The sequence below is a fragment of the Carassius gibelio genome, chromosome B22 (genome assembly GCF_023724105.1).
Source record: "Carassius gibelio isolate Cgi1373 ecotype wild population from Czech Republic chromosome B22, carGib1.2-hapl.c, whole genome shotgun sequence".
In the NCBI taxonomy this organism is placed as follows: Eukaryota; Metazoa; Chordata; class Actinopteri; order Cypriniformes; family Cyprinidae; genus Carassius; species Carassius gibelio.
Window position 1 is genome coordinate 7,705,721 of NC_068417.1, and position 20,758 is coordinate 7,726,478.

The window sequence follows — 20,758 nt, forward strand, 5'->3', positions numbered from 1 at the left end:
CACAGATGTTTAATACGTTGAAGACATTAGATTTTACATTTTAATGCACACACTCATATCAGGAGAACTGTTCCTGAAACATAACGCTTTTAGAGAAACTCTGAAGTGAGTCGGAGATGAGAAACCTTTCAGATACTTGATAAATGAACAACAAGCGAGCTGAAGACTGTCCAGAAGCGACCAGAAGAGCGAATGGAACGCAGCGCTTCTACGTCAGAATGGGCGTGACCATATAAAGCGCTTGTTCTTCCGGGCCGGTCAGCCGCTGCTCTTATTCGTGCAGAAATAGGTAACTATGTTTGTTTGATGGTAGCATTTGTTATAATCACGATACGCATTCGGAACGCATCATATTTGACGCTATATCTCGGCCGCGAGAACCGGGACGGATGTATCGCTCAAACTGACAGTTCGCAAAACGTAAACAGCTCGATATTCGCAAACGAGCTGTTCGTTAAATCACTCAGCACGGGACCGTTTAGAAGTAACGGTGAGAACATTACTGTTACATATGTTACCGGTCATTAATCTGGTACTTGACAGTATCATATTGTCCGCGACTATTTGTAGTGATGTTGTTATCAGTGTTTTGAGAACAAAAGCAGCAGCGATGTCTATGGCCTGTCATAGATATCAACGGTCTTGGGACTGAAATATGCAAAAATAAAGAGTTTATTGAAAATAACAGTGATCCAGAATCCTGCTGCATGACACCTAAGATACTGAAAGACAAAGAGGTTGTTTTTTCTTGATTCTTTATCAATAAAGAAACTAAGCTCACAAAATAGACACTCCATCAAATAATATTATTACAGATAAATGACATGTAGAGCAGTTATTTAGAAGATTTGAACATATACTGTCAGGATGCATGACTTAACTCGTCTATTTGATGGCTAAACATTATTTTTTTGGACCTTTTGCTCATTTGCAATACATATATAGGCCGTTTCCTATCAGATGTCAAATATACGTTTATGAGACTAAATTGTTACGTTTGGCATACATTTGGCAATTAGCATAAGTGTAAACAATATAAATATGTTTAACTACATTAACAGGCATTCATTTGATACTTAACATGAATATTGTCTGTGACAAGCCATGTTAACAGTGTTTTGAGAACCACAAGCAGCAGCAATGTCTATGGGCTGTCATAGATATCCATGTGCTTGGGACTGAAATATGCTAAAGTAAGAGTTTATTGAAGAGAACAGAGAGAACATGATCCAGAATCCTGCCGTATGAAACCTAAGATACTGAAAGACAAAGAGGTTGGTGTTTATTCTTGATTCTTCATTGAAAAGAAACTTAGGTTACAGCATACATTATCAAGTAATACATGACAAAGTGACCTTGTACAGCAGTTATGCTACATGAATCAATGTTTGGAAAAGTAGAGGTGATGTAAAGTTTGATATTTGTGACACCGGACCACAAAACCAGTCATAAGCAGCACGGGTGTATTTGTAGGAAACGCAAACATTATAAATTTTGCCCATATTGAGTAAAGATCATGTTCCATTCAGATATTTTGTTAATTTCCTACTATAAATATACCAAAACTTAATTTTTGATTAGTAATATGCAATGCATTGCTAAGAACTTAATTTGGACAACTTTAAAGGTGATTTTCTCAATATTTAGATTTCTTTGCACCCTCAGATTCCAGATTTTCAAATAGCTGTATATCCTAACAAATCATACATCAGTGGAAGGCTTATTAATTCAGTTTTCGGATTATCTATAAATCCCTCACTGCTGGTTGTGTGGTCTGGGGGTCACATTTGAGTGTGGAGTTTTTTGGGTTTCACGTATTTTATTTTCCCCTCCCAGATTTACCAACTTTTTATTATGTTCATCCAGGTGTGATGGAGGTGAAGGAGGAAAGTAGAAACCTAAATGAGGTGGAGGAGCGACATCCTCACTCCGTCACTGACGAAACATCCCTGATTCTCGCACAGAAAACGATCAAAATCAAGAAGTCTTACATCTGCCCTCAGTGCGGAAAAAGTTTTGCAGGTAAATCACGGCTCGAGCGCCACATAAGAATTCACACCGGAGAAAAACCGTTTGCGTGTTTTGTGTGCGCGAAGAGTTTCGCGTGCAAAGAAAGACTCGACAGGCATGTGAAAATCCACTCCGGAGAGAAGCCTTTCACTTGTGAATGGTGCGGAAAGCGTTTGGCGTGTAAAACGAGACTCAAGAGGCACGTGATTACCCACACTGGAAAAAAGCCTTACACGTGCTTGCATTGCGAAAGGAGCTTCACGACGAACACAAACCTGCAGCGCCATGTCAAGCTCCACACTGGAGAAAGACCACACACTTGCCAAGAGTGTGGAAAGAGCTTCATACGCAAGGAAAAGCTCAGGTTTCACATGACCATCCACACTGGAGAGCGGCCTTACAGTTGCGAACAATGCGGGAAGAGTTTCCGACACATCAACGGTCTCAAAGATCACCAGCTCTCTCATGCCGCCGAGAGGTCTTTTAACTGTGATCAATGCGGTAAGGATTTTATTACCGCGTCTGCTCTGAAGAGACACTTGAGAGTTCATTCAGGTGAGAAGCCTTTCCTGTGTTCTCTGTGTGGGAAGAGTTTTGCACGTGTGGACTGCTTTAAAAGGCATCAGGAGGTCCATAGTGGTGTGAAGGATCACGTGTGCTCTGAGTGCGGGAAGGCTTTTATCACGTCCGACCAGCTCAAGCAGCACCAGAGGATTCACACTGGAGAGAAACCCTACAAGTGCTCACTTTGTGGGAAGAGTTTCGCTCAGTCGCCGCACCTGAAAGCACACGAGAGGAGCCACAGCACTGACGGCCATCTGGTAATAAGCGATCAGATCATCTACTGATTCAAGTGGACAATGCATGATCCAAAGGTATCTTGAGAATCTGAATCCCAAAAGGAGAAAATAAACCATTCTATCACTAGGTCTATACTATGTGTTTGTCTTCATTAAAAACACATGGACAGATGTCAAAATATTTAACCATTGTATTTGTAGTAGAACTGTGGTTATACAAATGGTAATCAATGTAAAAAAAAATAAAAAATACATGGTTACTACAATTTTACTACAATGAAACCAAGGTTATTTTTTCATAAGGGTTGTGAAAATTTGATGAATTATGAATGTTTTGATAATTACTACTGAATTATGGAAACAAATGGTAATCTCTTATAAACTTGCCACTGTTTTTTTTATATTATTTATTACATTTTCTGACAAAAATAAATACATAAAAAAGTCATGCAGTATTTGTTTTATGTCGTGCTGACACATGGGAGCGAACTTGAAGAAAGAAAGTTGGTGAGAGGGGGAGAAACTTCAAAACTTTAAACCAGCTCCACGTGTTTTTTTTTTTTTTTTTTGTTATTTATTTATTTATTTATTTTTTATTATTATTTCAAATCAATACACAATACATTTCAGTTACACTTTTCTGACTCTCCAGAATGCATTTTATCAAGTTTTCTGCATTGAGTTTTATTTTCTACTCCAGTAGGTGGCGGAAACGACTTTTGGTCTGTTTTGTGTCCCGCCATGAAGCGTAGAAGAAGATGATGCTAGAGGAGCTGCGAGGATGATGTAGGTTTCATTTCGATGTTTCTTTTTTTTTTTGGTGGCGTCAGATTCCAGTGTAAACAAAGATGCGCGAAATGTTTATTATATATATAATTATAAAAAGACGTATTTTATTTTTCTATATGGAAATCATGTAACATTTATTTTAAAGTTTCGTACTAACAAACGGTTATTTCTTAGTTAAATGTACAGGGCTCTCAAGTTTTGAACTGAGTTCAGAGTGAGATTTTGCCCGCGGTCGCGATGGCGGCAGGGGTTTGATGGGGACGGGTGTCTGATCTCATAAATGACACATATTCTTACAAATAAAATAATATTTATTTAATTCAGCATTTATTTGTGTGTGAGAGAGAGAGAGAGAGAGAAAAAATGGTCAGTGCTGTTTATAGTAGGTGTTGGTAGCTGGTTTTGAGGCCAGGGGTTGGTGGCTCCCATTTGAATCACTGTGGTTCCAGGCCAGCCATTTTTCACAGTTCCATCAAGTGCTAAACTGTTCCTGGTTTAGGTCTTGTTTAATCCCACCATGGAGAAAACCCTCTCAGCATAGGTATTTGAATGAGCAAGCACTAACACTAATGCAGCTATTTTAGAAAGCCTCCCTGCTTATGTCCCTCACACCTTGATGGACACAGGAGTTATCTTGTCTGCAGACTAAGCACCAGTAAAAAGAGCTGGTGGTTCCCATTGTGATGAATGGTGATCGGGTTGACCACTCCTTCTTAAAGGAACACCTACAGGTGGCTGCTCTACATAACCCTCTCTTTTTCCCTGTTTCCAGTGGGTTCTCCACTGTTTCCTCTATGGTCCTCCACAGTCTCTTCCATGCACCCATCCTCTTCTGGCACCCTAACTCCCTCCCCTACTGTATTCTCCACAGCCTCCTCCTCTGACCTAGCCACCTTTTTAGGGAGCTGGGCCCGCATTCATAAAGATTCTAAGAATCCTCTCAGAAAACTCTTAATTTAGCTTAAAAACTTTTACGTAGGAGTCTTAGCTTAAAAGCGATTCGGGACCGATCTGAGAGCAACTCTGAGTAAGGAAAAGACAAAAACGTTTATCTTAGTGAGGAGGCGGGGTTGAACCGGTTGCTATGTATGACACAATCTTTTGAAGACTCTGATTGGCTGGTTGTCCAAGAAGGAAAAAAAAGAGTGATTTTAAGTATAGGGTCTATTCTAATCCTCACTTTAAATTTACATGCGTAATTTTTCCTATTTGACCGTTCTCTCTCTCTCTCTCTCTCACACACACACACACACACACACACACACACACACATTATATGTGTGTATATGAATTCTATTTTTTTATTAACCATGCTTTTAATTTCCTATAAGGTATTTGATTGGCTTAGAATGATAAAAATTGTTCCACTCTTTCCAATTACAGTGATTGCTGTCCTATTTAAGTGGCGGTTTGAGTGTTGGTTTTAATGTATCAAACATGGAATCAAAGCCAAGAAGAGCGAGAAAGCCAAACTGGACAGAGGAACAGTGTTTACTGTTAGCCCAGTTAGTGGATGAACACAAGGCCATTCTTAAAGGAAAATGTGGGCCGAGTGTCACAGCAAGGCACAAGAAGCAGACATGGGAGCGTATAGCACAAACTATTAACGTTTCATTCTCCCTGCTTGTGCGCACCTATAAACCTGCTATATTCATAAATGCAGTTTTTTGAGCTTGCAAGGTGGGAATGTCCAGTGGAAACGAAATGAACTGCGACACAATAAGATGTTCTGAAAGTGCTGTAATTGTTTGTGTGATCACTCTGCTTACAGAAGGTTGTGACAGACCCAAATCATCACTATTGCATTGTTGCATGTTCCCAGTTGCCAAATATTGTAATGTAGTGATTACTTTAATTTATATATTAAATTATATTATATTAAATTATTATATAATCTATACCGTCTTATTAACTCATTGTCATCCATTGTCTGCAACACATTTCTTCTGTCTCTTCGTCTTTCTGCCATTTTCTCCTCTGCTAAAGAAACTCTTAAGCCTCTTAAAAGTCCTCGTCTGTGCTCATAACAAATTTTACCTTAAGACCTCTTTTAAGGGATAAGATGCTTTCTGAATTACTTTTTTCTTTACTAGGATTTTTTTCTTTAATTTTAAAAGTAAACGCCCACATTTCTAAGAATTTTCTTAGAATTTTGTCACTAGGAACTACTTTTTGCATTAAGATTCTTTATGAATACGGGCCCAGATCTTTTAGAACAAAGCATGAAAGATTGCTCCTTTGCCTCTTCCCTGACATCTTTGAAATAGACGAATGCAATAATCAATATTATACATTGGATAAAATATAATGAAATAGCCTAGGCAAAACGTTTTGAAAATGGGGACCAGGATGAGGTGCAGTAAAAATAAAAGGAAATAATTTGTTTTTTTTTTTTTAACTATTATGGATACTGCCATACAAGTATTATGGATAGGCCTATTATAGAAGTCTCTTATATAAAACTGTCAGAGTAGCCCCGCATCCTCTTCAACGTGTAACTTTGGCAATAAAAAAATAATAGTGGGCTAATAATAGGCACAAAAGCTACGGCCGACCACGTATAATGGCCAAAATTGCGTGCGTGTCGGGGTCATAATAACCATCAGACCAAAACATATCTTAGACTGTTTTTAAAAAATGTTAAATTAATATATTGATAAAAAAAAAACATATAGTGAAAATCTGTGTCATTGTCTTGACAAGTCTGTAACCGTAACGTTACCTACTTCAGCGAGCGTCTGGATCTGTGTTGCACACGAGCCTGTAAAAATCTTACCCGGATACAGCAATGCTATTTTCTGATTGGCTGATCGGTAGCTATATTTTTTTTATTCGATTAGCAGGTGCGTGTCAGGGCCTTCGGGGAACTCACTTGATTCCTCTACGTTACCTGTTTCACTGTTTAAAAAAATAGCGCCGCAACTTGGTGGGCGTTGTCCTCGTAATGTCTCTGCGTGAGAAATACAAGGTGTGGCGTGTGAGCGTGTGAACGGGTTGAAATGCGTGAGTCTCACGCCCAATGCGTGAGACTTGAGAGCCCTGAATGTATATAGTAAATTAATAAAACCGTATATATTTAAGTTAAAAATTGATGACTAATGGAAGTAAATTATATTTATAATGATTACAGACGTCTAGTGAGAGATAGCACAAATATGGATGATTTTCAAATAATTATCAAGGGTGGTTTAGTTGAGGTAATTTCCAGTGTTTCGCGCGCTCTTTATTTGAAAACGGCAGTAACGGTCGATCAGTTGAACGTAACGAGGTCAGTATTAACCTAATCAATTTCCCGAAGTACAGATGAAGCTTTTGTTTTGAGAATGACATAAATTAAAGTAAAAATAACATAATTTTGATAGATTCCACGAGTTCATTCAGTAAAAGTCAGACTGATTCCAAACAACAACAATGAGTTGTAATGTTGTTTACATAAATTTCCTAATCTATATGTTAATCAGGGTGCAGATAAATGTAAGATTAAGAATGTATTATACATAATGTGAGTAAAAAAAAAACAACAATGTATTTTTTATTTTTTTGCTCTGCACAGTGATAACAATCACATTTTCAGTGACGTTCCACTAAAAACAATTCAACAATTAATGCTGGAACATTGAAGATGAGCATCCAGTCCACCAGGAAGAAGTGAAATCTGTAAAGCCAGAGTTTATTGAAGGACAGAGAGAACATGAGTCATCTAGAACCCTGCAGAATCAAACACACTGAAGAACAAACAGGTTGGTGTTTATTCTTGAACCTTCAGTGATGAGACTGAAAAACATTCAGGTCACAAAAGCTGCATGCAGTTCATTGGATTTAGTTGGCGTAGTTAAAATCAAAAGAGCTTTGAAATAACATAATAAAACCAGCAAATAATACCACATTTAGAAGTTAGAAAACCATAGGTTTCTGCTGTCAGGCCATTTAACTGCGATCAATGCGGTAAAACTTTTCTTTTATCATCCATACTGAAGAGACACTTGCAAGTTCGCAGGCAGGGGAAGCCATACTTGTGTACTCTGTGTGGAAAGAGTTTGGCACGACTGGATGGTTTTAAAGAGCATCAGAAGATACACACCGGTGTAAGAACTCACGTGTGTTTCGAGTGCGGGAATGGGTTTATATCAGCCACACACTTGAACGTGCACCAGAGGATTCACCGTACAAAAACTGTACAAGTGATCACACTGCGATAAGAGGTTCTCTCACTCAGGAACCCTAAAAGCACATGAGAGGATTCACACCGGAGAGAAACCATATCATTGCACTCTGTGGGAAGAGTTTCAACCAATCAAACCAGCTGCTGAGTCATAAGAAGAAACATCACTCTGTGTTGCCACAATACGCTTTTAATCTTCAGAAACCAGGGCTTTCTAAGAGGTGTGTGTGTGTGTGTAGGACACAAAAGTTTGGGGTCAGTATTTTCTTTCTTGTAAGAAAGTGATCTTGAGCAGCAAAACAGAATGATTTCTGAAGGATCATGTGACACTTAAGACTGGAGGAAAGATGCTGAAAATTCAGCTTTGATCAGTAATAAATCACATTTTATAATATATTCAACAGCTATTTTAATTTGTAATAATATTTCACAATATATTACAGTTTTTTTACTGTAATTTTCTCAAATAAATGCTGCTTTGTTAAGCAGAAGAAACTTCCTTTAAAACCAATTAACAATCTTAATTATTCCAAACATTTAAATGATTGTATTAGTATTTTAAATGCCTTCAAAACATGCCTCATTAAAAATGTTTTGAACATGAACAAATAAAAAGTAACTACTTGTATGTATGTGTGTGTGTGTGTGTGTGTGTGTGTATATATATATATATATATATTAATCTGTGGTTTTATTCTACATGAAACAGAAATGATAAGACCATACAAACAGCTCAATACTCTTCACTTTACAGAATTAATTATGGGTTATTAATATATGCTCAATGGCTCTTTCGGTCAGTTTTGCTATCTGGCAAATATTTAAGTATGTATTTTTCAATATCTAATAAAAGTAAATGTTCTGTATAATTTTTAACAAAAAGTAAATGTATTCATATTTTAATTTACTATGCTAAATAGATACATATATAGCTTTACTATATATTAATATACATGTTAAAGAGAGGTTTTTAGAGTTTATTTACCATAGTCTATGGTAGTGATCAAAACTTTTTGAAAGTAACTCCAACAAGTGACTTAACATGTATTTGTCAATAAAGCATAAAAGCAGTTCAAGATAATCATACAGAAATGGAGACAAGTAATGTTAGTAAGTTATCCAGTATTGAAACAAGCTATGTAACAGAGATCACACAAAGGTTTTGCATGTTTTATTCCTATACAACAACCACATATTTTTCTTTTGATTTTCAAGGAACTAATTATTTCAGTAAAAGACGTTGAAAATAATGACTTGCTTGCATATTTCGAAAGTCTTTTTATTATTATTTAATATGGTACCTTAAAAGTTTACCTGCATTTTAATTACTTTTTAAATATTTTATTTAATTTTCGTAGTCTCACTTTATGGTGCTTGAGCTTGTCTATTAAACCCATGTTCCCCACGCTCCAGTCCAGCAGGAGGCGCAAACGAGCCACGAATCTGTTTGTCATCCACCGCAAAAGTGAAAGAAGAAGGATGCGATGAACGCAACTCGTTTCTAGGCTGTGATTGACTGGATTGGTGCATCATCTAGGGTGAGAGAAAAGCATTTTCTGATGCATAGCGATCTCAGTTTGAACGACCTCTCTTCTTAAATCCCAAGACCGATCTGTGCGTTTTTCGTTAGTGTGTGAATAAAACGACTGCCCAGCATCAGTGGAGCTCCTGCTTTCTAACACTTGCATGAATTTATGTGTTATTTTAAGAATATTAATACTTGTTTTTTAAAATGTGGCGTGGCAGATTACATATTTTCTCTTGGTTCAAGTGTCATTTCTTTAGTTTTATTCTATACGCCTTTTTTTTCTAACTAGTTTATTGCACTTCCGGTTTGTGGACGTTCAACACAAAAATACATTTCAGATCGTAATTTTGCGCTACAAATAATCCTCTGAGGTCACCACACTCGTCAGGTTTGAGTTAATGAGATGTAAATTATCCGCCATGTATTTTAACACGTTAGGGGAATAAATGTAAAGGGTGGTATTAAAATGTGACATGATATAACAAGATTCTACTTTCAGTCTGCTACATCCTTTCCTACTGATATTATTTTGGCATTATATTTATTATCAAAATATGAACCATATCGAGAACAAATCCTCAGTAACTGCTGAAGACCAGCACTACTATATGGACAAAAAAAATTAATAATAATCTGCATACATCAAATGGTTAATAATAGTATGACCAACCATACAACCATTTACCAGCTTTGATAAATCATCCATCTAAATATTAAATAAAAAAAAGAGAGACCAAATTCTTCCCTTTCTAACTCCATTACATACACTGAATTGAGCAGACACACAATTACCCCATCTTACATACATTCATTGATGAGCATACCAACAAAAATACATAGAATATATCACTAAATATTTGGGAACTCTATAACTTAAAAAAAAAAAAAATCATGTTTTACACGATCAAAGGCTTTAGAGGCATCAATAAAGCTCATAAAATTGTGGAATTATGCCTGTTATAAAAACCTAAATTATCCTTTAGAGCCAAAATACACATAACAGTGCCATGTTTCGGTGTAAAACCAAACTGGTTATCAGAAGTCAGGACAAAATGTTCCATCTTGTTCAATAAAATCCTTTCAATAACTTTGGATAAAGTACTGGCCGAGGCTATAGGTTGGTAAATATTGATTAGTAAGTCCCAAGAATCGTTTAGCCTGTTTTCAGGTAATAAATGGATCGTTCCAGCGCACCTACCAATAAATCGCAATAAGCTATGTGCTTTGGGACTTTTCATATGACACTCACAGTCTCAGATTTCAAATGATGTCTATTTTATTGTAGTATTTAAAACAATAAATACCATTTTGGTATTTGTTAAATGTGGAGTGATAAATCGCCTCAGTTCAAGAGGATGCACAAATTGATCATCTCTGCCGCTTTAACGACATTTTCAGCATGAAATAAACATGAATAATCATCTGAAGGCATGTTAAAAGCTGGAGTATGCTACAGCTTGCCGAAATCTGATTCCTGTCTCATGTAATCAACCGCACAAAGATGTAGACGTAACGGATTGTAAACGTGTCATGTCACGTTTACCTCAAAATAAAACCTCATTAGTCAGTTAGAAATATGAACTTTAGAGAGAAGCATTTTGGTAAATATATACATTTTTTCTTACAATTTTCTACTGTCCTTCAACATTGTCTGTTCAAATAATAAGTGATCATTTAAATGTTTATATAAAAAACGAATTGGAGTAGAAATTTAATTATGCAATTTTGACTTAATTGAGTGTAGTTTAAGCGATTATCCACAAATCAGTTAATTTTAATTTTCTATTTTATAGTAGTGTAACTCCTGACTCTCAGGTATATTATACAGAATTAGTTGATTTTCTTTTTCCATGAGTAAAATTTGGCATGCCCTCTACCTGATATCCAAAATAATTGATATTGCAATCGAATTGTGAAATTTGTCAAAACCTAGCCCTATTGATTACTATTTGTTTTCTTCTGCTACAAAAGCATGTTTATACTATTTAGTGTTGCAAAACCATGGTTACAATGTTTAAACGTCAACAACCATTGTGACAACTTTATTTTCTACTGAGATAAATTGTTCTTAAATTTCAGCCGTGATGGATGAAAACAATGAGGACGAAGAACTGAAAGAAGCGGAGGAGAAACACCATCCCATCGAAACTGGAGAACAACCGGAGCCAAGGCCAAAAAAATCTTTCGCCTGCCCTCAGTGTGGAAAGGCTTTCAACTACAAACACAACCTTCAGGTTCACATGCGAGTTCACACTGGAGAGAAGCCATTCGTGTGCGATTATTGTGGAAAGCGTTTCAAATACGAGAGAAACTTTCAAGAGCACCGGCGAACTCATACCGGAGAGAGACCGTATTCGTGTGTTCACTGCGGAAAGAGTTTTGCTAATAGAAACACCTTTAAGATCCACACCCGCATCCACACTGGAGAGAAGCCTTTCGCATGCTGTCTGTGTGAAAAGAGATTCACGCAAGCAAGAGCTCTCAAATCACATCTGCATTCTCACTCCGGAGAAAGACCGTTTCACTGCGATCAGTGCGATAAAACCTTTCTTACAGCGCTATCCCTGAGAAAGCACGCGAAAGTCCACACGCGCGAGAAACCTCATGTGTGTTTGCTGTGTGGAAAAGCTTTCACAGAGCTTGGATCTCTAATCGTGCACCAGAAAAGACACGAGGGTCTGAAGAATCACATATGTGGCGAGTGTGGGAAGTCGTTTATTACAAATAGCGAACTGAAAGTGCACCAGAAAGTTCACTCTGGAGAAAAACCTTTCCAGTGTTCGTTCTGCGACAAGAGATTTAATCAATCCGGACATCTGAAGACACACGAGAGGATCCACACCGGAGAGAAACCGTATCCCTGCACTGCATGCGGGAAGAGCTTCAGTCAGTTCGCGTCTCTCCTCAGACATAAAGGCACTAATATCTGCAATAGTTTTGACAAAACCTGAAAATCGTATGGAAATAACTTCTATCAACTGTAAGGTCTACAGTGACCCAGTAAATATGCTATTCCCCGATTTCTCAATTGGAAACTGCAACAATGAACAAAGTAAACTAGAAATTAATTTTGATGATCTCCTTGTCCAGGGGATTCAAAAGTTCTGGTGCTGCAAAGTAAAAAACAAACAAAAAAACAAGAGAGGAGGGAAACAACAAGGAGCTGGAACATCAGAAAATCATCTTTAAAAACAAGGACAATGATCCAGTTACTTGGGAAATCATTTGGAGTTGCAATCTTTAGCAAATGTTCTAGAGATATTTTCGATGCATTTTGAACATGTCCCCATCTGGTGTTGTTCAACTTGTGGTTAGCAACAGTTAAAAGTGCCACGTGTGTATATATATATATACACATCTTGTTTAAGTTCTACAATGGTTTTGCACGGCAATGCATTTTGCAGCATACACTGTTTCGAGATGAAACTTCTTGCTAACTGTTATGCTATCTTTTTATCTTATCTCAAGAAGTGTTGATATGTAGTTTAGAAACTGCGTTCTGCCTTTAAGGTGTCACATTTAAGGCGGCACAACTGAAGTAGAAGTAGAGATAGAGATAGAAGTAGAGATAGACTCGCTTGCTGCTTTGAGAGATGCTGCAATTATTCATTTTAACTTCTGTTACTATGAACTTGTTAACTGTGACAAATGTCACACATCCTGGCTTGGGTAACTAGAGCAGCCTAGGTTTGTGCTTGCAAAGAGAGTTAAGTGTGTGGGCGTTTGTGTTCACTATGTTTGACAGATATGGAAGTAAGAAAGAAGGAGCCTTACGGTATTAAGACCATCCTTAAAAATATTCTTGTTTGCCGTAACCCGACCGACTCTGTCAATTTATGACCAACTCAATTATTATTATTCTTTTGCTTTTAGTCAGATCGACTTGCCGATTGGATATTTGCATTAAGACCGACCAATTTTTTTTTTTTTGTCTTCAAACAACTAATACAAAAGCAATAAAATACTATTTATTATATTTAAGTAAGTATTGTAAATATATAAATTACCTAGGCCTACATACAAATGAAGGCTATCTTCTTTAATTAAAGAAACCCTTGACGTCATCTGTGTTTACACGGATGTCCCACTGTGGCCTGTGCCTTCGCTTCGTCTCGTTCACCGTCAGAGTCAACGGTTCGCGCTTGGTAATGATGGCAGCGGCTGCAGTAAACTAAATGTTCCCGGTCTCTGTTCAAAGTCATACGGGTTCGGGCACCATAATACATCTAAAACATTCATTAAAACAGATCGATACCGCTTTAACTTGGCACGAAGTTCTGGAAAAACTGTGCCCAGATCTTTCCCATCTCTTCTCCTCTCTAGTCTAAAACCGTGACCGTGTCGACTGTCACTTTATGTTCGAAAATCTATTGCACGAATCAACCAACACAAGTTTCGAAAAAGAGAAAAAAAAAAAATTTCTATTGAGCCAGGACACACACGCATAACAGCAAATAATCCTTCTGCACAATGTTTCTCTTTTCACAGTTTTTACAGTTTCGGGCTTGAATCGCCTGAAGAAAAGTTTTTGCTTCTGTTCTGAGGCCTCAGGATAGTGCATCATGCAAAATATTACTGCATGTTTATTCAAAGCATTAGAATACATGACTGTGAAATGTTATGTTTATGAACCAATTATTATTAAGTTGCTTAAAGAACTATAAACAAAACAGCATCATGTATGCATGCATTGTTAAATAAATAAAAAGGTCGTAAAACCAGTCACACAGAATAATTGTTTTCATTTAAAAACATGAGATGCAGTGGGACGGGGAACAAAAACCCAACATAAAGTCTCGAGATATTTTTATAAAATTAAATTAAATACATTAATTTGACATGTCTTTCTAAACATGCGGCTCTCTTGTGCGAGACGCGAGTCCAACGGTGTCCCTCTAGAAAATGAGCAAAATATGCATTCTGTGTGAACGGCTTGATTTCAGTTTTGATGTAAACATGATCTTCTCCAAATTCATGTTCTCTCTCTCTCTTTTTTTTTTATTATTATTAAGTGGCTTCAACTGGATAGCCTTATAATGTAATGCCACATAAATCGTCATCGCATCTCGTGCGCCACTGATAAAGATCAAGTATACTTCGGCCGTCCGCACACTGTCTGCATTATGTCCTTTTCATCATCCGCGTGCAGAAATTTTTTGTGACCACAGACGGTGCGCGTTCACGAGGTGAAAGATGAGACGGCAGATACTGCGTGTCGAGCTCGTCCGTCTTTGAAAGTTGTGTAGACACGGCTGTGCGCGCGGCGAGATGGAATGGAACGCGGACTGTGAAGTACCGGGGCTCATAAGGAAGCTTCCTTAATGCACACCTAAAATTCGAATGCAACGTTTTTGTTCGAATGTGGATTTTTATTTTAAATTCGACGAATATTCGAAAAAATATTTTTTTGACAGCCCTAGAAAATCGCCTATGTGATTTTTTGTTGTTGTTGAAATTTAATAGTAAACATAGGCATGTTTAAGCCTGCAGAAAATGTTTTGCATTATGGCAGTCCACTATGCTTATTGTTTTTCAAAAATGTTGCACTCCTGTTTGTCATTGTGCACGTAACTTCACGACAATAAATCATATTGGTCTTTACCAATATATTGAATCTTAACATCCCTCCTACCTGTTGTCCGTGGATTTACCTATATTTGGTGTTATTTGCCATATGAAACTTATTTAGACATTGAAGGAGTGGGTGCCGAGTTGCCATATCCTTCATACTGAAATTATATTATATTATTACATGATTTCTTGTTTGACTTTTAATCAAGTTATGGCATGAGTGAAATGTGTAACTTTATGTGGGCTGTGTTTCTTTTCCTCAAGATAAATGTCCACTTATTATGTGTGTGTATCCAACCGTAATGATAAGACACTCGCCAGTGCTAGAAAGCCTTGAATTTTAGATAAGTTCCCTGTGTATGTGTGTTAGTATCAGGGAGAAGCTCAGACAGTCCCAGGACAAACAATACATTTTGGAACCAATCAGAATTTTGTTGACTTATGTATTGACACAATTAGTATCCTCTGTCAGGGTATAACTGAGGTTGATTTTGAGTTGTACGGGGGGGCGGACTACGAACTCTTTCTAGAGTGTTGAAGCTGACTTCTGCTGATGAAATTGCTAACTATTTTCTTCAAGTAAAATTATTATTATTAATTGAACTCATCTCTGACTCCTGGTCTTCATTGCCAAATATCTGGTCCTTGGGTTTTAACTGTAAACCCCCCTACAACACGCAAAATTGATTCAATGAACACTTGTCACTCAAGTGACAGTCCAAGAAAGTGAAGTAAACGGTCTCTCATTTGTAGGTTGCATTGATACCTAGCGGTGGATGCAAGTAAAACAGTACCTCATTTTTTTTCTTCTCACCTGAAATTCATGCAATAAACATGTTTTTGTCAAATATTTAAATTAGTTTGTGGTCTATATAGCCTGCATCAAAATGAGGTTTGCAATGATGCACCCGAAGGCACGGGTTGAAGACCCAGTCAGTGACGTCACGATATGCTAATTTGTTTAAATTCATACCTATGTCATCACCATCACCAAATTTTTTTATTTTATTTTTTTTTTTATTACTGTTACTGCAAACCAAAATATTTTTAAGGATGGCCTAATGAATATTTTATGCATGACTATGAAATGCCGTGTTTGGAGCAGATTCACACCACACCTCGATTTGAAGACTTGGTTATACTTTTGATTTTAATACTTATGAGTTATTGCTTTTAACAAAGAGAAACCATTTCCAGTGGTGATGTATTAAACTTATTTTTAGACTTCAGTCGAAGCCCCAAGTAGACCAGACCTTGTTGAGGGATCACTGGGAGGATTTCCTGAAACGTCTGACTACAGCTTCCAGTACAAGAGGGAAAGACAAATCTGTTGATTCCAACTGCTTGTGTGAAGCAAATATCTTAATTACAGGATTTCTGGGTCCTTAAATCAGTATGCAAAAATGTCAAACTATGTATGATTAAAGTGACATTATTTTCTGAATGCGGGTTACGGAACAAATCATCGATGTCTGCTGGTAAACTACCAGTCAAAAGTCTCTTCTGCTCACCCCCTGCATTTATTTGATCCAAAGCAAAAGCAGTAAAAATGTGAAAATATAAATAATAATTAATACAGCTTTATATTTGAATAGATTTTAAACTGTTATTTATTCCTGTGATCAAATCTGATTTTTTTAGCATCATTACTCCAGTCTTAAGTGTCACGTGATCTTCAGAAAACACAAATATTCTGATAAAAACGTAATTATTATTATGTTGAAAAGAGTAGTATTTTTTCCCAGCAAGTTTCTTTGATGAATAGAAAGTTCAGAAGAACAGCATTTATCTGAAATATAAATCATTTGTAGCTTTAGAAATGTCTTTTCATCCTTGCTTAAATAAAAGTATTAATTTATATGATTTATTTCCAAAAATGTATTTCCCCAAGCTTTTGAGTGCCACAGTGTATAAAGTTACAAAAGCGTTTTATTTCAGATAAATGCTGATCTTTAGATTAATCTATTCATCAAAGAATTCTGACAAAAAGAAAAAAAAATACTTAACTGTTTTAAATATTGATAATAATGATGATAATAAATGTTTCTTGACTGGCAAATCATATCAGAATGATTTCATGAGGATCATGTGACACTGAAGACTGGAGTAATGATGCTGAAAATACAGCTTTGATCACAGGAATAAAATACATTTTAAAATACATTAAAACAGAAAGCAGTTACTTCAAATAGTAAAAACATTTCACTATTTTACAGTTTTTGCTGTGCTTTGGATCAAATAAATGCAGGCTTAGTGAAAAAAAGAAAACCAGTCAGTATGTGGAGTGACCACCATTTGCCTCAAGCAGTGCAACACATCTCCTTCACATAGAGTTGATCTGGTTGTTGTTTGTGGCCTGTGGGATGTTGGTCCACTCATCTTCAATGGCTGTGCTCACTGGGTGATATGTCTGGTGAGTATGCTGGCCGTGCAAGAACTGGGATGTTTTCAGCTTCCAGGAATTGTGTACAGATCCTTGCAGCATGGGGCTGTGCATTATCATGCTGCAACTTGAGGTGATGGTCGTGAATGAATGGCACAACAATAGGCCTCACGATTTCATCTCTGTGCATTCAAAATGCCATCAATAAAATGCACTTGTGTTCGTTGTTTATAACATACGCCTGTCCATACCATAACCCCACCGCCATGGGCCACTCAATCCTCAACGTTGACATAAGCAAACCGCTCACCCACACGATCCCATAAACGCTGTCTGCCATCTGCCCTGAACAGTGAAAACCAGGATTCATCCGTGAAGAGAACTCCTCTCCAAAATGCCAGAGACCACTGAATGTCAGCCTTTGCCCACTCAAGTCGGTCACATTTTAGAGTGGTCTTTTATTGTGGCCAGACTAAGGCACACCTGTGTAATAATCATGCTGTCTATTCAGCATCTTGATATGTCACACCTGTGAGGTGGATGGATTATCTCGGCAAAGGAGAAGTGCTCACCAACACAGATTTAGACAGATTTGTGAACAACATTTGAGAGAAATAAGCCTTTTGTGTAGATCAAAAAAGCCCATTAATCTATGAGTTCAGCTCAAGAAAAATGGGTGCCAAACCAAAGTGTTGAGTTTATAATTTTGTTTATTACTTTTTACCATATTCCTAAAATATTAGGAAGTTCATCTTATTTTGTTATTTTTCAACGTGGCACTAAAATGTCTGCCGTAGGCTATATTTATACTGAACGCCAAACACACTTTTGGCACAGTGCTCAAAATAAACAAACAACAACAACAAAATAAGTAAAACATTTAAATAATACAAATAATTAGGGGATATTTGAATTATTTGTCAGTGTCACAAAGATGGATTTGACGATCCGGACTCATCTTCTCATCTGGACCTGCCTTTAGAGATAAATGACTCTTTACAGATTACATTATGAATGAGTTTTTGATTTTAGTTTGAATCATTTAGTTTCAAAGTAGCCTAGTGATTCAAAGCATTTTATAAAAATGTTTATCATGTCTATGAGGCAAGTAGTCACTGAGTTTCGGTTCATTTTTGTGAAGCCCTCCTGCTGAAGACAGAGATGCAAAATGCGCATCCTGTCTGGTTTCCGGTTTTTTTTTTTTTTTTTTTTTTTTTTGCAAGTGGCCACAAGTAAAAGTAGACCATTCGCAGCATATTTTTTGTAGCCACTGTTATTGAGAGAGAGAGAGAGATTGTGCTGGTGTGTCAAGCATGCTCCAGCTTCCACTTTCTGTTTTTTACATTATTACCACACATTAGTTACAGTGGCTCAGTGGTAGAGCATTGTGTTAGCAGAGCAAAAAGGTTATGGGTTCGATTCCCAGGAAATATAAATACAGGTTAAAAAAAATTGTTGCTTTTTTGTCGATTTGGATAAAAGCGTGTGCTAAATGTAAATGTACTCTAAGCTTTATAAAATCGTTTATGCTGTAGCCATCTAGTGGTTATAAATATAAATAACACCTTCCAAAGTGGTGTGTTCCATTGGTCGCTGTGATTTTGCCAAGTAAGACATGTTCCTGCATCAACATCTTTTGATGATCCTGGATAATTGAACATTATTGTCCAGAAATATAAACTGAACCCAATCCCTGCCCCTAAACCTAACCCTACCCATAATTTATTCCTCAGTGGGAAATGATGGGTGGTTAACAAAAGTGTAGAAGCACCTAACCCTGATTTTAAACCTAAAACAGATATTTCTTGAGAAGTTATATCTCGATTCTGATTGTTTTCAGGCGAATGAAGCTTCGGACGTCATTGATAATGTGCTTTTCTCAAAACGAATCAAGCTCAGATACAGTGCTTCAATGTGAAATGTTTTGTTTAGTGTTTTTGATACAAGCTTCAAAGCTTCCGTATGTAAATGTACCAGGTTCTCTGGTTTCCTCCCACAGCCCAAAGACATGCAGGTTAAGTGAACTGAACATTCTAAATTGTCCCCTGACTTGTGAGTATAATTGACTTGAGAATGAGTTCAATGGTTCTCGCCATGAATATAGCCATAGATGATGGAATGCTGTTAAAAAGTAAATTAACAAACAAAACAAACTTAAGGTGTCATGTTTGGCTGTGGATAACATTTAAGAGTAAACAACAGTAGGCTATGCTATACTTTCGTGACAAATGACTGGTTTGTGCTTACGCCGTTGATGACCTTAGTCCGATAAAAGAAAATGGGTTACCGCAGTTTCACACTCTAGCTAATGTCCTTTGCCTTTGTAGGGCACTGTAGTCCGTGTTCATTTAATCCGGTAATTCTGCAAACAGCAGTGTACTTGATAACATCAGTCAGCTTGCCTTGGCTACTGCAATTTTCCTCTTTGTATATTTACCATAAAATGAAAAAGGATATCAAATACCACTGCCTCCTTTCGTTTTTCATTTGAAAATAATAATAGCCACAGAAATGTACTTAGTTCATGGAAATGTGTAAATATACAGCCATTACAATGAAACAAAATTTTATATCAATTGCCCCTTTTTTTATATTCATTTTAACATAGATAAATTGAAGACAGACCAAAGATAACATGTTAGATTTACCCAAAACGAATTATGTTTTATGTTTTACCACTAAAGAGACATCAAAGACCAGCGGCACACATCAGAAGGTCTAGCCGAGGAGAGGTTGCTCTCGGCGGATACATGAGCACTGAGCTCCCGCTGATCACGTGGAGCTCACCATCTCCGAAAATCGCTTTATAAACATTTCATGCCACAATAACAGTAATATTTTGAAAATGATCCGAATAAGTGGTGTTGAAATCACAATGTAGCGTGAACTCAACCAATCAGAATGTTTAGCACCCAAGTCACGTCCCCAAAAGTTCCGGAACTTTGAAAAAGTACTACCTCGTCAGCAGGGACTTTTAGTTCCTGCAGTAAAAACACACAGAAGTAGCTAGTTCTTGGGTAAAGTTCCTGCGGTGGAGTTGCGGCTATCCTTACCCTCCTTGCTGTGTGGCTTGCTGGTAACAGCTGGCTTAGTTGACATTCCCCAGCAGCAGCCCTATAAGCTAGTAATGTGACAATCAGCCAAGTACGGTGACCCATACTTAGAATTCATGCTCTGCATTTAACCCATCCAAAGTGCACACATATAGTAGTGAACATACACATACCGTGAACACACACCCGGAGCAGTGGGCGGTTAGGAGTCAAACTCTCTAACCACTAGGCCACGACTTTCCCCACAGCAATCAGTGGTCAGCAGTAATGAGTCTGACCATGATATTTTTTTGCATAAGCATAAGTGGGGAACATTTAACTGTTCATGAGGTAGATTTCCTGGGGGAAGAAACTATTCTTGTGCCTTACTGTTCTGGTATTTGCAGCTCTGAGGCACCGGCCAGATGGCAAAAGTTCAAAGATGGGGTGACTTGGATGTGAGGGATCCAGAGTGATTTTATG

At 37.3% G+C, this 20,758-nt stretch overlaps 2 protein-coding genes across 6 annotated transcripts; both read left to right on the forward strand.

The window, feature by feature from the left end:
- The first annotated feature begins 171 nt into the window (after window positions 1-171).
- Window positions 172-3,256, forward strand: zgc:101130 (uncharacterized protein LOC445160 homolog). Of its 4 annotated transcripts, XM_052590121.1 has the most exons (3): window positions 247-289; window positions 1,103-1,274; window positions 1,867-3,256. In XM_052590121.1, the coding sequence occupies exon 3, from the start codon at window positions 1,872-1,874 to the stop codon at window positions 2,856-2,858; it is 987 nt and encodes a 328-aa protein (XP_052446081.1). In that variant the 5' UTR covers window positions 247-289; window positions 1,103-1,274; window positions 1,867-1,871; the 3' UTR covers window positions 2,859-3,256. The 4 variants fall into 4 exon arrangements, with proteins under 4 accessions (XP_052446080.1, XP_052446082.1, XP_052446079.1 ...); XM_052590120.1 differs by lacking the exon at window positions 1,103-1,274 and having other exon boundaries at window positions 172-289; XM_052590122.1 differs by lacking the exon at window positions 1,103-1,274 and having other exon boundaries at window positions 229-737.
- Window positions 3,257-6,010: 2,754 nt separating this feature from the next.
- On the forward strand, window positions 6,011-15,467 carry si:dkeyp-53d3.6 (uncharacterized protein LOC100006266 homolog). Of its 2 annotated transcripts, XM_052590135.1 has the most exons (4): window positions 6,011-6,867; window positions 7,153-7,339; window positions 9,175-9,299; window positions 11,369-15,467. In XM_052590135.1, exon 4 carries the CDS (start codon window positions 11,374-11,376, stop codon window positions 12,238-12,240), a length of 867 nt encoding a protein of 288 aa, XP_052446095.1. In that variant the 5' UTR covers window positions 6,011-6,867; window positions 7,153-7,339; window positions 9,175-9,299; window positions 11,369-11,373; the 3' UTR covers window positions 12,241-15,467. The 2 variants fall into 2 exon arrangements, with proteins under 2 accessions (XP_052446095.1, XP_052446094.1); XM_052590134.1 differs by lacking the exons at window positions 6,011-6,867; window positions 7,153-7,339 and adding an exon at window positions 7,493-7,982.
- The last annotated feature ends 5,291 nt before the right edge of the window (window positions 15,468-20,758 follow it).